The 14,469-nt window shown below is 56.4% G+C and overlaps 1 protein-coding gene across 9 annotated transcripts; it reads left to right on the forward strand.

Annotated features, from left to right (window-relative positions):
* The first annotated feature begins 438 nt into the window (after positions 1-438).
* SLC25A39 (solute carrier family 25 member 39) lies at positions 439-14,040 on the forward strand. Of its 9 annotated transcripts, none has more exons than XM_070560335.1 (14): positions 439-659; positions 5,389-5,454; positions 8,917-9,377; positions 10,688-10,787; positions 10,919-10,978; positions 11,100-11,144; positions 11,396-11,529; positions 11,871-11,938; positions 12,087-12,211; positions 12,394-12,567; positions 12,907-13,016; positions 13,240-13,321; positions 13,399-13,479; positions 13,568-14,040. In XM_070560335.1, exons 4-14 carry the CDS (start codon positions 10,703-10,705, stop codon positions 13,681-13,683), a joined length of 1,080 nt encoding a protein of 359 aa, XP_070416436.1. In that variant the 5' UTR covers positions 439-659; positions 5,389-5,454; positions 8,917-9,377; positions 10,688-10,702; the 3' UTR covers positions 13,684-14,040. The 9 variants fall into 9 exon arrangements, with proteins under 9 accessions (XP_070416436.1, XP_070416441.1, XP_008518824.1 ...); XM_070560340.1 differs by having other exon boundaries at positions 443-659; positions 11,420-11,529; XM_008520602.2 differs by lacking the exon at positions 439-659 and having other exon boundaries at positions 5,362-5,454; positions 11,420-11,529.
* The last annotated feature ends 429 nt before the right edge of the window (positions 14,041-14,469 follow it).

The raw sequence follows: 14,469 nt of genomic DNA on the forward strand, positions 1-14,469 counted from the left end.
GAGGGCACAGAAGCAGCCTCACCCTCACGCACACCTACTCCTTCCCCTTCCTGCCTGAGTCACCTTGAAGTGAGCCAAGTTCCTTCAATTGTTGCCCCAGTTCCTGAAGTGCCTGCCCTCTCATCAGGCACCTGACCCTGAGCCTGTGTCTCGTGGGGCTCCAGGCCGGCCGGGTGGCTGTGGGGGAGGGGAGTGGGGAACAGGCCGGTGCCCAGGCCAGAGGCTGTGGCAGGATATCCTGCAACAGAGGTACTGGACCAAGTCAGGAGACCTGGGTTCCTGTGCCAGTTGAGGCCAGGAACTTGCCCAGTGTCGGTGGGCAGGTTACTTCCCCTGCTGTTGCTTTTCAATCAATTTCTATTTTTAACAAAGTGTAACATGCAAATAAGTTTTAGTCAAATTATAACACAAAGCAACACCCTTGTCCTCTCTTTTCCTACCCCAGATGTCCATTTTCAGACCCTTTCACAGTTTCTTCTGTGAGCTTCCTTGCATTTCTACATTAATGTGCATATGTGAGTTCTCCATTCGCCTTTGGCCTTGATGTGCTCATCTGGGCAGCAGGAGAGCAGCGCCCTGCTCCCTGGCAGCGGGGAGCCCCAGAGTGTACAGTGAGCTGCCGCTGCTCCACCTGGCCACAGAACCACTTCTCTGTGCAGGTAGAGTGATGCTGAATGGTGTCTTTACATCAGCTGTGGGGTGCAGGACACAGGGTGGTGGTGGAGGAGAGGGGGGGAGAATGGGAAAGGGGGAGTGAGGTAGTAGAAGCTTAGGAGGGGAGCCGAGGGCTTGGCTGTGCAGAGGCCCTGGCTGGAGTGGCCTTCAGGGATCCTCTGGCCTGGAGTTCTCGGCCCCAGCTGCCCTGTTGGAATCACCCGGGGAGATTTTGCAGCTGCAGATGGCCTGACGTGCAGGTCTGAGAACCCCTCATCTAGCTCAACCCCTTTTTTTTTTTTTGCTGGTAAAGATTCACCCTGGGCTAATATCTGCTGCCAATCTTCCTCTCTCTCTCTTTTTTTTTCTCTCCCCTAAGTCTCAGTACATAGTTGTGTATTCTAGTTGTAAGTCCTTCTAGTTCTTCTGTGTGAGCCCCTGCCACAGCATGGCTACTGGCAGACGGGTGGTGTGGTTCCGTGCCTGGGAACCAAACCTGGCTGCCAAAGCGGAGCATGCTGAACTTAACCGCTAGGCCGTCAGGGCTGGCTCTCGGCCTGCTTTTTATGCAGTGAGGAACCTGGCGCTCAGCAAGGACCTCCTCTCCGGTCACTCTTCCTCTTACAAAGGAGCTGTGCAACTTGACTTAACCTCTCTGCCTCTGCATCCTGGTCTGTCTGTTGGGGAAACAATGAGCCTCTTACCTCCATGGAATGAGGTCATGCCTGAGCAGCCCTCAGCACAGGGGCTGAGCCAGGTACAGGCTCAGTTAAGAAAGCTGCCACAGTTGTGGCGAGTCCTCCCCTTGGGCCCTCCCAGTGCCCCCCAACCACCATCCTTCGCTTGAGAGATTGCCCACCTGGCTATTGGCCCACCTCACCCTCTCCTCCCTAGTGCTGGCCCACAGGTCTCTCCTCCCAGAAACCCAGCTGGATCCCCCAAGTGGCTGTACCCCATCCTGTCCTGCTGGCCCAGTGTCCAGAACTCTGTCCACCTGGGGCAGTTTGCACCCAGTCCATTTCAGACTCCTGTGCAGGGCACCCCTCCGACTGAAACCATCAGCTTCCCTCGGCCAGACAAGGGCAGCGGTGGCAGAAGACTCAATCCCTAAGCGATGCTGTAGGGGTAGGGGAGACGCCAGGAGGGGTGGCCCTGCTTGACTTCTCTCCCTCCATCCAGATGTGGGAGGAGCCAGGATCTGCCTCCTACAAGAGAAGCAGGAAACATTCACAGTTAAGTTTCAGTTTCTTATATTCTGAGAGCAGTGAGGTGATCTGGAGAAGAACTTCCTGGTGGGGGCAAGGACTGACCCCAGCGAGTCTCCAGGAAGCCAGAGTGGCCTCTGGGACAGGCAGGTGGCAGCTGCCAGAGGATAGAAGTCAGCTTTTCCCAGAGACCTGGGCAATGGGCTGGGATCCGGGCAGCGGGACCTCATCGTTGCCTGCTGACCTCAAATGCCAACTCTGCCAAGCTGGGTGACTTGGGCTTATTTCTTTGACCCTAAATGCCTTCATCTGTGAAACGGAGTAATTGTAATTACCCACCAGGGCATTTGGGAGGATTGAATGTGCTAACAACTGTAAAGTGCCAGGCCGGACGGAGTTGTTCCTCAAGAAACTGTCCTTTTCTTCTCCATCGCTCCTATGTTTGAAAGAATTTTGAGAACCAAAAACTAAGGAATTCATCTTCCTATTAAACTTTGAAAAATCAATGATATAAAATCTGACCCCATTATAGTGAAAAAAAATCCAGCCAAACCCAAGACAGGGGCTCGGGCCCTGAAACGCTTGCCAAGCTCCTCTGGGCTGTGGGCCCTATGCCCACATCTGAGGACACCCTGTCCATTCCCCGGAAGGCTTGGGGGGTGCTGGACGCCATTGGTGGTCCGCCCTGTGTCACGCCTCCCCATGGGGACAGGAAATACCCTCCCCCACCCTGTGCCTTTTTCTGCTTGAGAATCCCCTGGGGGCAGCTGTGCCCTGAGTCGTTGCTGCCCTGCTGGTGGACCCCAGGAGTCAGGGCCCAGCTTTTGTCACGGCCAGCACGTGGACAGGTTGCGTTGTGGAAATGAAAGGACAGCTTCGGTTGTGGGCACTGTTGATTCTGGGAGGATGACAAGCTTAGAGAGCTGGGGGTGGGGGGAGTGGAGAGAAGAACCAGGAGGCGTTTGGCATGCCTGCTCCTCCCGCATCCCTGAGTTCTTATAGCAACGCTGCAGAGTGTTATCTCCACTCCCAGAGGTGAGACAGTAAGGAGCTTAGCCAGGGTCACCCGGCTACTAAGTGGTGGTGCCAGTGTCTGAGCCCACATCGGTCAGACCCCAGAGCTTTTGCCCGCAACACCAGGCTCCACTGGATGCTGAGAGCAGCTCAGCCCGATCCTCCCTCCCAGCCCTTCCAGCCCGCCTGAGCTCCCCTGGCCCTTCTCCAGGGAGGCCCCCTGGGGGTCAGGAGATGCCTGCCCCAAGTCACTTGGACAGGTCACCTAACTCCTCTGAGATTCAGTTTCCTCCTCTGTAAAATGGGTTCACAGTAACCCCCATGTGCCCTCTACACAGTCACGTGAGGTTCAAATGGGGTGATGGATGTGAAGAGACCTTGTAAACTGGCACATTAAAAATGGGAGGGACCTCAGAGGGGCTCCTCTTGTTAATCTGATGATCTGTCTCTGAAGCACTGGGCCAGGGCCTAGGTGAGGAAACCACCCTCCCCAGACAGCTCAGAAAGGTCAGGCCCGAGTCATCTCCAGGAGCCGGAGGAAGAGCAGAGAGGAGGCAGCTGCAAGGAGGGCGGCAAGGAGGGAAGGACCTGCCCCCGGGGCGCCCTTTCCTGTCACAGGCTTCCTTCACCCAGCTCATCTGTTTTAGTCTAAACCTCTCCACAGTCCCACGAGGGAAGCAGGGCCAGGACGATTAATCTTTCCGTTTTAAAGATGAAGAAACTGAGGCCCAGAAAAGAGACAAGTTCCCTCAACAAGTTAGCGGAGAAATCCGTACTCATGCACTTCAGGGGACTTTAATTCAATCTCCTATGTTAGGATGGTCGCTGGTAGAGTTGATTTTGGTGTTTTAAAAGGTGAGTCCTGTTAATGATTATTGAGATTTGAATTGGGCCAGGTTCCGTACTAAGCTCTCCTTTAATCTTTAACACAACCTTGAGAGGTAGGTACAATTATTCTCCCGTCTCACAATGAAAGAAGTAAGACGCAGAGAGGTTAAGCAACTTCACTGAGGTCATGCAGTGGGGAAAGGCTGAAGTCGGAAAGTGAATCCAGGTCTGGCCAGAGGGTGTGTTTGTAACCATCACAATATTCCTTCTGTGTAAGTTACTGTGACATCCTGGCCCCCCCATCTCAGCACTTCCTGTCATCCCAGCCTGCTCTGCCCTCCCTTGGCCATCATCATGGGTTAATCTGCATCAACGTTCCCTGACCCCCAGGTTGTCCCTTTTTCTAGGACATCTCAGGCCCTCTCTACCACATGACCTGTTTTAATGCCCTCACAGATGTCCTCGCTGTCTGCAATTGTCTTAGTTATTTCCTTGCTTGTTTGTATCTCCTGAACTAGAACACGTGAGCAGGGACCTTACGTGGCTTGTCCCCTGCTGTATCCCAGGACCTACAACAGTATTTCGGGCACAACGAACACTCAAAAATTTTAAAAAAGAGAGAGAGAAAGGCTCAATAAATCCCCCAAAAAAAAGAAAAAAAAGAAAGAAAGAGCGAGACACACACACAAGCCAGGCCTTCCGTCCAGGCCCGGCTAGGACAGCTCCTCCGCTGTTTGGGTCACTGAGACCCAGGCTCAGCCCTGGCGTGGCCATGCTGGTCTGGTGGCCGACATACTCCAAGCAGCCTTGGTCACACCAAGAAGCAGAACTTGCAGCCCCCGGAAGGCAATGACACCACTTGGGACCAGACGGTGCTTGGTGAGCTCGTGGGCCTTTCTGAGGTTCTCAACAGAAACAGATCCAAAGTCTGCTTTTGGTGACTTTGTATCTTTTGTAACTCTCCTTTAATAAATTTTCAGAAACGAAATTCATAGATAATATAATTTTCCTATGCACAATGTTTTTAGAAATTTGTATAAAGTTCAAACTATAATATAGAGGAAAATAAGAGGAAAGTAATTTATAATAAAAATAGTACATGTTTCCGTATGTGAGAGCTCAGGCTCGACTCCACAACAGAGCAGAAGGGCGCAGATGGTGACGCGAATCACTGGTGACGGAGAACCGTAAATGCAGACGCCGCGCTAAGTGTGGTGTCAGCAACTCAGCTTGCACCAGCCAGGCGGCCACCAAGAGGAGATTTTCTGAAACGGTGAATGATCCCTGGTAAAGTTCTAACGGAGACAAAGCCAAATTTTCCTAGGATTACATGGTAGTTTTATTCCTGGAAAATACAATATATTTTAAAACCATTCAAAAAAAATGTGGGTGAAATAGAGCTGGCTTCCAGGTCAGATAGTTATGAACAGGTTTCTTATGTATGTGGTTATCCAGAAAGACAGAGGAAAGTTGATAGACATACAGGACAATTCCTTGTTGTGTCAGACTGTCCTACACTTTGAGCGTCAAATGCCAGGGCCCCAATCTCGTGACAACCACAAACGGCCTCATAAATTTCCAAAATGTCCCCTAGAGAGCGCTAGCGCTCCGGTCGAGAACAGCTGCCCCGCACATTCTCCAGCGACCGGCTTTTTAACTGAACTCTGTCTTTGAGATTGTTCTACAGCGCGATGTGGCTCTGCATCCCTTTCAGGCTGCGTGGTGCTCGTCATATGGAGTTCGTCATATGGAGGTACTGTCATGCAATTCCCTTTTGATGGCATTCTGAAGGCCAAGTTAGTGTGTCATTTTGCACGTGCAAACCGATCAGAGGAGGATTTCTTAGAAGTAGGCTGGTTGGGTCACAGGGTTTCAGCATTTAGAATTTTGATAGTTATGGCCCCAAACTGCCTTCCACGGAGGTAGATTAATCCACATGCCCCCAGCAGAGCAGGAGAAAGCCTGTCCCCAGAGCTCTGCGAATCAGGCTGGAGGGGCGTGAGGAGGCAATTCTGGAAGGTCTTAGCCAGGATCCTTCCCCTCTGGGGGCCACCTCCTCAGACCACACCCAGGTTGCCCCCAGGAAGCCTTGGGTGTCCAGAAACTCACCAACCCACCTTCTCAGGCCCTGGGGAGGGTCCAGAGGCTTTTGCCCAGGTGGGCTGATCCTGGCTATTACATTTATTTTTTAACCTTCTCAAAAAGACAGCTTCATTGCTTTCTGATTCTGTAAGTAACGCATACGTATTTCAGAGAACAAAATCCCTTTCCCCACCAACTTTTTATTTTGAAAACTTTAAAAACTTTAGAAAAAATGGCAAGAAGAGTACAGTGAGCACCCATGTAACTTCCTTTGAGTCAGCAGTTGCTCACATTTCGCTACATTGACTTTATCTATTTCTACTGAACCATTTGAGACTAAGTTACAGACATTCACCCCTAAACACTTCAGCGTGCATTTCCTAAGAACAAGAATATTCTCCTACAAAACCACAGCATAGTTATCACACTCAAGAAATTAACATGGATAAAGTAATAATTAATTACGGGCAGCCCTAATTCGGTTTTCTCCAGCTGTCCCAATAAAGTTCTCTATAGCCTCCCTCCCCTCCCCGCCCTCGGGGTCCAATCAAAGACCTGACTTGGCCTTTAGCTTTGGGCCAGGAGTTTGGGTTTCTCCTCTGCGCTCAGTGGTCTTGCACCCCTGGGTCCTACCTCCAGGAAGGCAGCTCTAGGTGGGGACAGTGCTGGCCCTGAACTCACAGGTGCTGGTGGGGTGCACAGGAGGGACCTGAGCCCTACTTCAGCCCCATAAATGTCTTCCTAGGCCCTGAGGGTGCAGGCTGGAGGGGACATTGCCCCCGTCCCAGGGCTTGCCCTGGAAGAATTCAGCCTCACAATAAACTACCTTCTGTTTATGCCGCTCCCCCGGTGCCAGGCAAGGACTTGTCCGTCAGTCTCCACGACACCCCTGGTGGCTGGTACTATTTTCTCCGCTTTTACAGTTGAAAGGAGGAGTTTCTGTCTTTCCATCTGATGAGGACGGAAACATGAGGCCACAGGGGGCCACATGCTGCCTCTGGAGTGGCCAGTGGGTGTGTGGTCGGTGTGAACTTCAGCTGAGTCAGCCAGGACAGTGGCCGCCTCCTCCTCAGGCCTCCAGGCAGCTCCTCTGGGCAGGCGCGTCCAGCCGGGGCTCCGGAGCTTCATGGGCATCTCAGGGTCTGGCTCCACCTGCAGCCGCCATGATCATCCTTGCGAGCTGCCCCTGCCAGCTTCGCAGTGCCTCGTTGCCGCAGATCACCCCTCTCGTCCACCCAGACAGCTGCCACCACACTGGGCTGTGGTCATGCCAGAGAGGCCCCCAGGGTTTTAAGCCTCAAAGCATTCACATGTGCAGGAAGGCCCATGATCCACTCAGTTCCGGGTCCCTGACAGGGGCCACATAACCATTTGTCAACTCTTCACGTGGCTTTCACAGATGCGACTTTTGCTAAGAGTCTGTAAGCAAGGCAGGACAGGTGACATCGTCCTTATTTTCAGATAAGGAAATGGAGGTGTAGCGACAAATCTGCAAGGCATCTTATTGCAAGAAGAAAACCAGAAATAGAGTGCAAGCCCCTCATTCCACTGTGGGGGAAACTGAGGCTCAGAGGTCCCCAGGTTTGATTCCTGGCTGTGCTGCTTTGTAACTGTGTGATCTTGGGTCTAGGGAGGAAGGGGTAAGGAGTTATTACTATCTATGTCTGCAGCAAGAGACAGAGGTAGGACTAGAATCTGGTTGCTCAAAAGGCCCTTTCCAGAACTTTCTGTGCCACAGGTCCTGGGGGGCAATCAATAATAGTAATAATAGTAATAGTCATTGAGTGCTTGCCGCATGTCAGACAGGGTCTAAGCACTTTGCAGCTGTTAAGTCATTACACCCTCCCACAATTGCTGTGAGTAGGTGCATTATTATCACCATCAGCTCATTTCATAAATGGGGAAACTAAGGCTTAGAGGCATGAAGATCCTTGCTAGACGTCCCACAGCTGCTGCTGGAGGCAGCCGGATGGAGCCAGGGCCCTACCTCCCAGGCCTCTGATCTCCAGGCCGGTAAGAGTGCTGCCCCGCACGCTGTGTTTCTTGGAGTTGTTGGGGCCTGAGGCCTGAAGAGAGGAAACCTTGGCAGCTGAGCGGGTCACCCCAGGGAGCAGAACACCGGGTTGAGAACAGGGTGGGGTGGGAGCTTCTCTGGACTCAGGCAGGTCGGGGGTTGAATTCTGGCTCTTCTGTTTGAGTGATCTTGGTGCAACTTGACCTCTGGGGCCTCCGTTTTCTCACTTGTAAAATGGGAGATTGCGTGGGAGAAGTGTGGGTTCTACTCCGCGCTAGGAGTCATTACACACAAGGAACTCAGTTTCCTCCTCTGTAACATGGGGAGGGTAATCTCTTGGCTGTTGGCTGTGAAGTCGTTCGGCAAACCATAACTTTGAGGCTTTAAAGAACCTTAATAGAGGCTGGGTTCTCTCCTTAACTTATAAAAACCAGTTTATAAAATGACTTTGTGTCATTTCAGACTTCAGCTTGGTATGGGAAGGGAATGCAAAGGGCGCCTTCTCTCGGGCCCTTAAACCAAGGGGTCAAAGATTGCACTCCCTCCGCCCCCAAATTCGGGCTTTTCCAGCGGTGGCGAGCCGCAAAGCCCTTTCTCAGGGAAAGCTGATGGTTGGCCCCTTGGCATCCACGTGCTAACCCGCTGAGCGCCGGCTGGCGGGGCGGCTCCCAGCCCGGCCGCGACCATTCCGGGCGTGAGGGGCGGGGAGGCTTGTGATGTTAAAGCCACGGCCTACCCTTCTTAAAGGCGCAGGCTCGCACCCTGTGGTCCTTTTTTCCGTGTTAGGACAAAAAGTCAAGACGGCACGAAAGTTTTAAAGGCGAGGTAGGTGGTGTGGTCTGGGTACGAGACTGGCCCGGGAAGAGCTGTATCTCCTTGAGAAGCGGGATCAGAGACGTCAGCGCAGGATTTAAGCCCACCTGTACCGGGGAGGCAGCCCGGTGCAGGCGAGAAGTACCTGGCCGGTTCGAATTCTGGGTTCTTAACTTCGAGTCTCAGTTTCATCTTCTGTAAAATGGGGTCAATAATAATCTACTTCTAAAAGCTTTGAGAGTAAGAAGAAAGAACAATGTGAGCATAACCAACACGAAAATGTCGGTCCCCTTCTCCCCTACTCAGTCCTCCCACTGAGCGAAGGAGGAATCCGAGGGCTAGAGCGGTATAGTAAGTCACCCAAGGTCACGCAGCAGCGGTGGGACGGAGCCCACGTGGAGCCCGATTGGACCTGGGTCTCCCGACTCCCGGGCCAGCCTTTTCTCTCCATCCAGCCTGCCTAGCCGGGTTACCGCTCATCTAACTCCACTGCCCACACCCGCACGGTACCCTGCAATTTGTCACGTGGTTTTGGAGCTGCGCGTCAAGCTGACTATCCGCAAAATGGGGGTGATGCTAATTCCTGTTTGATACGGTCGCCACGAACGAAGTTGTGAAACCTGAGCAAGGAGCCCGGCGGGTTAGTGTTTGCCATCACTATCTGATCGTCCCGCGGCCCAGGAAGGGCTGATCCAAACCCCCGCCGCCACGCAGACGAGGACACTGAGGAAGAGGTCGAGACTGCGTTACCCGCGCTGGTCTGCAAAGTTAGTGGGAGCGCCGGGACGCCGGGGAGCTGGGGGGGGGAGGGGGTGTTGTGACAGCACGCTGTCAAATGCGGTGCTGTCGCTAGCTCACGCGCCACGCGGAGACGAGCGACCTCGGCGCACAAGCCCGGCGGGGCACCGGCAGCGCGAGTTCGGGGCGAACGGCCGGTTGAGGCGCGGGGCGGTCCGGAAGGAGGCGGCGAGTGGGCGGGGCCGGCGTCACTCCGGGCTTGCGGCCGGTCGGCCCGCGGGGGGCGGGGCCTCGCGGCGCGGTCCCGGGGGCGGGGCGGCCTCGGCAGCCTGCGGAGTCGGCCTCGCTGCGAGGCGGGCGCGCGCGGAGCCTGCACCGGCCGCGGAGCCGCTATGGGCCCGCCCGGCCCCGGGCACCGGGCTGCGCCAGCGCCGGCCTAGAGCCAGGTGGGCGGGGCGGGGCCGCGGCTGGGCGCCCGGCTGGGGGCGGAGGCCGGAGTCGGGTCTCTGGGGCTCCCGGGGAACCTGGGCCGGGGCTGGGCTAGGGGCCCCGGGTCGCGGGCCGTCGGGCCCACCTAGTCGGCCTCACCGGGCGCCCGGTGCGCGCGGGGCGGAGCAGGGAGGGTCGCCGAACGGCTAGGGGAGATCCTGCCTCCCCGTCCCTTCTTCCCGCCCTCTCGGCCCAGCCCTCGGCCTGTATTTTGGTGAGAGAGCAGGGAGACGGTCCTTCCCGTCCAGGCCCGGGGCCTGGCGCCTCCGGCCTCGGGAGGAGGGATGCGGGGCGGGCCGGGACCCCAGCCTGCCGTCCCGAGAACGCCGACCGACCCTTTGCCGCCATCTGCTTTCTTTACGCGTCTCCCTCCCTGCCCGGCCCCCTCTCTCCCCGCCCGGTGAGTGGGGCTCGCTGTGCCCTCCTCGGGGCTGCTGCCGGAGTGGGGGGCGCAGGCGGCGGCTTAGACGTTTGATCTTTGGGCCCCCGGGGCCAAACCGGGCGCCTGCCCTGAGGAGGTTCCTAGTGAGCCTGTGTGGCGCGGGTGAGGGGAGGCAGCGGGCCGTTACTGCCCGTTCATCGATGGGCGACCACCCCAGCTTCCCTCCTAACTGCTCCCGGGGTGGTCTCGGGAGGGCACCGCCCCTCTCTGAGCCTCTGTTTCCCCGTTGGCAAAGCGGAGCCGACAGTAGCCGCTTTGAAAGGTTGTGAGGATCGCTTAGCTCAGACTCGGTGAGTGGATGGGGTGAGGGTCGGTCAAGTCCCAGAGTGTCCCCGCCTCATTTGTCGCCGGCCCGCCGACTCCCGTTGTGTGAGTTGTCGTTCCAGTTGACTGAGGTTTGTTTTTCAGAATTGAAGCTACAAAATGGCTGACCAGGACCCGGGGGGCATTAGCCCCCTCCAGCAAATGGTGGCCTCAGGCGCTGGGGCTGTGGTCACCTCTCTCTTCAGTAAGAACTGGGGAGGTGGGGCGGGGGCAGCTGGGGACTGGGGCAGACCAGAGATCGAAGGTGACTTGGTTCTGGAGGAGGGGTTGGCTGGGGTCCTGGAAGGAGCCGTCAGACCTGCCCTCCTCCCCCAGTGACACCCCTGGATGTGGTGAAGGTCCGCCTGCAGTCCCAGCGCCCCCCGGTGGCCAGCGGTAAGTGCCGGACCCTGGAGCCAGTAGGGGGTGGTTCCTGGGCAAAACAACGGTCTCCCAGAGGTGGGGTCCCTGGGGCAGGGGGGGCTCTCCTGACCTGAGGGGCTGCCTTGTATTTTAGAGCTGATTCCTCTCTCCAGACTCTGGAGCCTCTCCTTCGCCAAATGTGAGTGCCCCAAGCCCCAGGGACCCTGGGAGGGTCCGGGGAAGGGAGTGTCCCAGTCTTGCCAGAGCACCTGTGGGCCCTACAGCCACCGACTAGCACACACCTTCAGGTCATAGCAGCTGGCTCTTTGTCCTGCACAAGAATGTCTACCCAGGGACCCCAGCCTCTGCTGGCCCTCCAGGGATGGGAGCTCACCTGTTCCCTGCAAAGTTCCGGGACCTTGTCATACTAATGCTCCTCCCCTTTCCCAGTGCCCTCCTCTCTCCAATCTACAGGGAAGTGTCTCCTGTACTGCAATGGTGTTCTGGAGCCCCTGTACCTGTGCCCAAATGGTACCCGCTGTACCACCTGGTTTCAGGACCCCACTCGCTTCACTGGCACCATGGTGAGCAGCAGCTGTGCCTTCAGCTGAGTCTGTAGGCACTTCTGAGGGATTCAGATTAGCTGGGCAGCCGACCCAGGGAAGAATGGGTGGTAACAAACCTGTAAGGGTGGTCATATCTGTTTGCGAAGGGTTTCCCTGAGGAGGTGGTGCTTTTATGAGGTTCTGAAGGGTGAATAGGAGTCCACCTGAAGCAAAATGTAGAATTGCTTTTGTGGAGGCCTCAGGGGCTGCTGCTTCTCGGCAGGACCCAGGGCTGTGAGGAGAGGTGATGGCATCAGCCTAGTGTCCAGCCTTGTTCATGTTCATCTTTTCTCCTCCTGGGCCCGTATCTGTTTGGCCAGGATGCTTTTGTGAAGATTGTGAGACACGAGGGCATCAGGACCCTGTGGAGCGGCCTCCCAGCCACCCTGTGAGTACCCCAGTCTTGCATATTGTCTTCCCCCAGTACCCCGCTGATCCCTTGCTGCCCTGTTGGCTGGCTGGCAGGGGGGGCTGTGGAGGCCTGGGAGGTTCGGCAATCTTTGGGAGTCCTAGCTAACCTCTGTTCATACTCTCAGGGTGATGACTGTCCCAGCCACTGCAATCTACTTCACTGCCTATGACCAACTCAAGGCCTTCCTTTGTGGTCGAGCCCTGACCTCTGACCTCTACGCACCCATGGTGGCTGGCGCACTGGCCCGCTGTGAGCATGGCATTCGGCCCTTGATCTCTCTCTGACCCCACCTGTGCCTGAGCCCAGCTGGGAGCTGGCTGCCAGCTCCAACCTCTGCCAGCTTAGGGGTGGGGGGAGTCTTGGGCCCCCATACCCTGGGGTGGGTTGCCATTGGGACCTGTGAGCTGACCCCTCCCCACTGTTCCCCTCAGTGGGCACCGTGACTATCATCAGTCCCCTGGAGCTGGTACGAACAAAGTTGCAGGCTCAGCATGTCTCATACCGGGAGCTGGGTGCCTGTGTCCAAGCTGCTGTGGCTCAGGGCGGCTGGCGCTCACTGTGGCTTGGCTGGGGTCCCACTGCCCTTCGTGATGTGCCCTTCTCAGGTAAGCACCAGAGGTGCAGGGAGTGGGGTAAGGGAGCCCTTGGATGACACACAAGAGGTCTGTAGCCAAGTCCCACCCTTGCTACTGGTGATGTTAAAGTCAGTTAACTTCTCTGAGCCTTGACTATCTCGTCAGTGAAACAGGTCCAGCCAGCAGGGTATTCACCTAGGTTTTCAGGAGATAAGTCCTGCAGAGGACCTGTTAGAGAAACTGTTAGAGAGCAGGCAGGCCTCATTACTGGAAGGGAGTGGTTGTGCTGTAGGTCAGTGGAAGATGGGAGGTCTGGGGACCACCCACTGCCCTCCCCATCTCTAATGAGTGTACTCCTGTGCCCCCAAGCCCTGTACTGGTTCAACTATGAGCTGGTGAAGAGCTGGCTGAGTGGATCCAGGTCAAAAGATCAGACATCTGTGGGTGTCAGCTTTGTGGCTGGCGGCATCTCAGGGACGGTGAGTTGACCAGGTTGAGGGTGAGGCTAGCAGAGGTGTCCTTGGGGGCCTGAGGGTTGTTGGAAATGCTCCAGAGAAGAGTCCTCGCATTGTGTTGCACGGGCTGACTGTCAAGGAGCACCCCCCCCCACCAAGTGAAGCTGTAGCTGAGGCTGGCAGACTCTAGCTGGACCTGAGGGACGGGGGTCGTGGAGTGGAGACAGCCCTCTCCCCACCCTACCAGGTGGCCGCTATCCTGACTCTGCCCTTTGACGTGGTGAAGACTCAGCGCCAGGTTGCACTGGGAGCGGTGGAGGCTGTGAGAGGTGAGGGGCCTGGCTGGTGGGGGGGCGGGCAGGGGTCCAAGTGGGATCTTACGGGGGGCCATGTCTTGCCTTTGCAGTGACACCCCCTCACGCAGACTCCACCTGGCTGCTGCTGCGGAAGATCTGTGCGGAGTCAGGCACCAGGGGACTCTTTGCAGGTGAGTGTCTGTGTGTGTCCGTGCCCTGGCGGGCTTGGGGCCTCCTGGAACCCTGACCCCTGACCCCAGCCTCCCCCTCCCACTGCAGGCTTCCTCCCGAGGATCATCAAGGCCGCTCCTTCCTGTGCTATCATGATCAGCACTTACGAGTTTGGCAAAAGCTTCTGCCAGAGGCTCAACCGGGACCAGCCTCTGGGCTCTTGAAAAGGACGGGGTGGCCCTCATCTCTTCCATGGGTGGGGGCGGGGCAGGAGACTGAGTCAAGTGCCTTGTCCTCAGCACTGAGGAGAGGGGCCTCATTTCCCTTCCCCAGGGGTAGGAGGCTGCCCCTCTGGGCCCACCCAGGCCCCCCTCATTCCTGCTGCTCCTCATTCACAAGCCCCAAGAATCATCACTTTTCCACCCCCCTAAATTCAAGACCAAATCTGCTAACTGCCCCTCCCCATGTCCCTTTGTATTTGCTGTAGCTGGGCCTGCCCCCAGGAGCCACAAAACCCTGGGCCTGGCATAGTCTGCATCTGCCCCTGTTAATTCCTTGAGTCTAAAAATGATGAACTTCTCTCCAGTGCCTGTGACTGCGGGGGTGCAGGGTGGCTGGGAAAAGCGAGACTTGGTGAGTGAGTTGCAGAGGAGGCCTGGGAGGGGCCTTGATGTTGGCTTTGGCTGCCCAGGTGGCACCCATGTGGAGGACCCCCTCCAACTTAGAGCCGGGTCAGCGTGAGGACAGAGTTGAGGGGGCGACAGGCAGCATCCCAGTAGTGCTGGGACCAGGGCGGAGGATGGTGAGGCCTCTCCCCAAGGGCACACTTGAGGGACAGCAGAGGGAGGGAGGGTTGCCTCACTGCTAGGCCTTGGCGTAACGGAGGGCTTTCCAACTTTATGCCAAAGCTGATTTGCCCAGGACGATGGAAGGAAAACAGGGCCCTGCCCAGGCTTGCCTCCATCCTGCCCCCAACATGTCCAGGGTCTTCTCTGCCTGAACTTAAGCAA

Source organism: Equus przewalskii, chromosome 10 (assembly GCF_037783145.1).
Source record: "Equus przewalskii isolate Varuska chromosome 10, EquPr2, whole genome shotgun sequence".
NCBI lineage: Eukaryota > Metazoa > Chordata > Mammalia > Perissodactyla > Equidae > Equus > Equus przewalskii.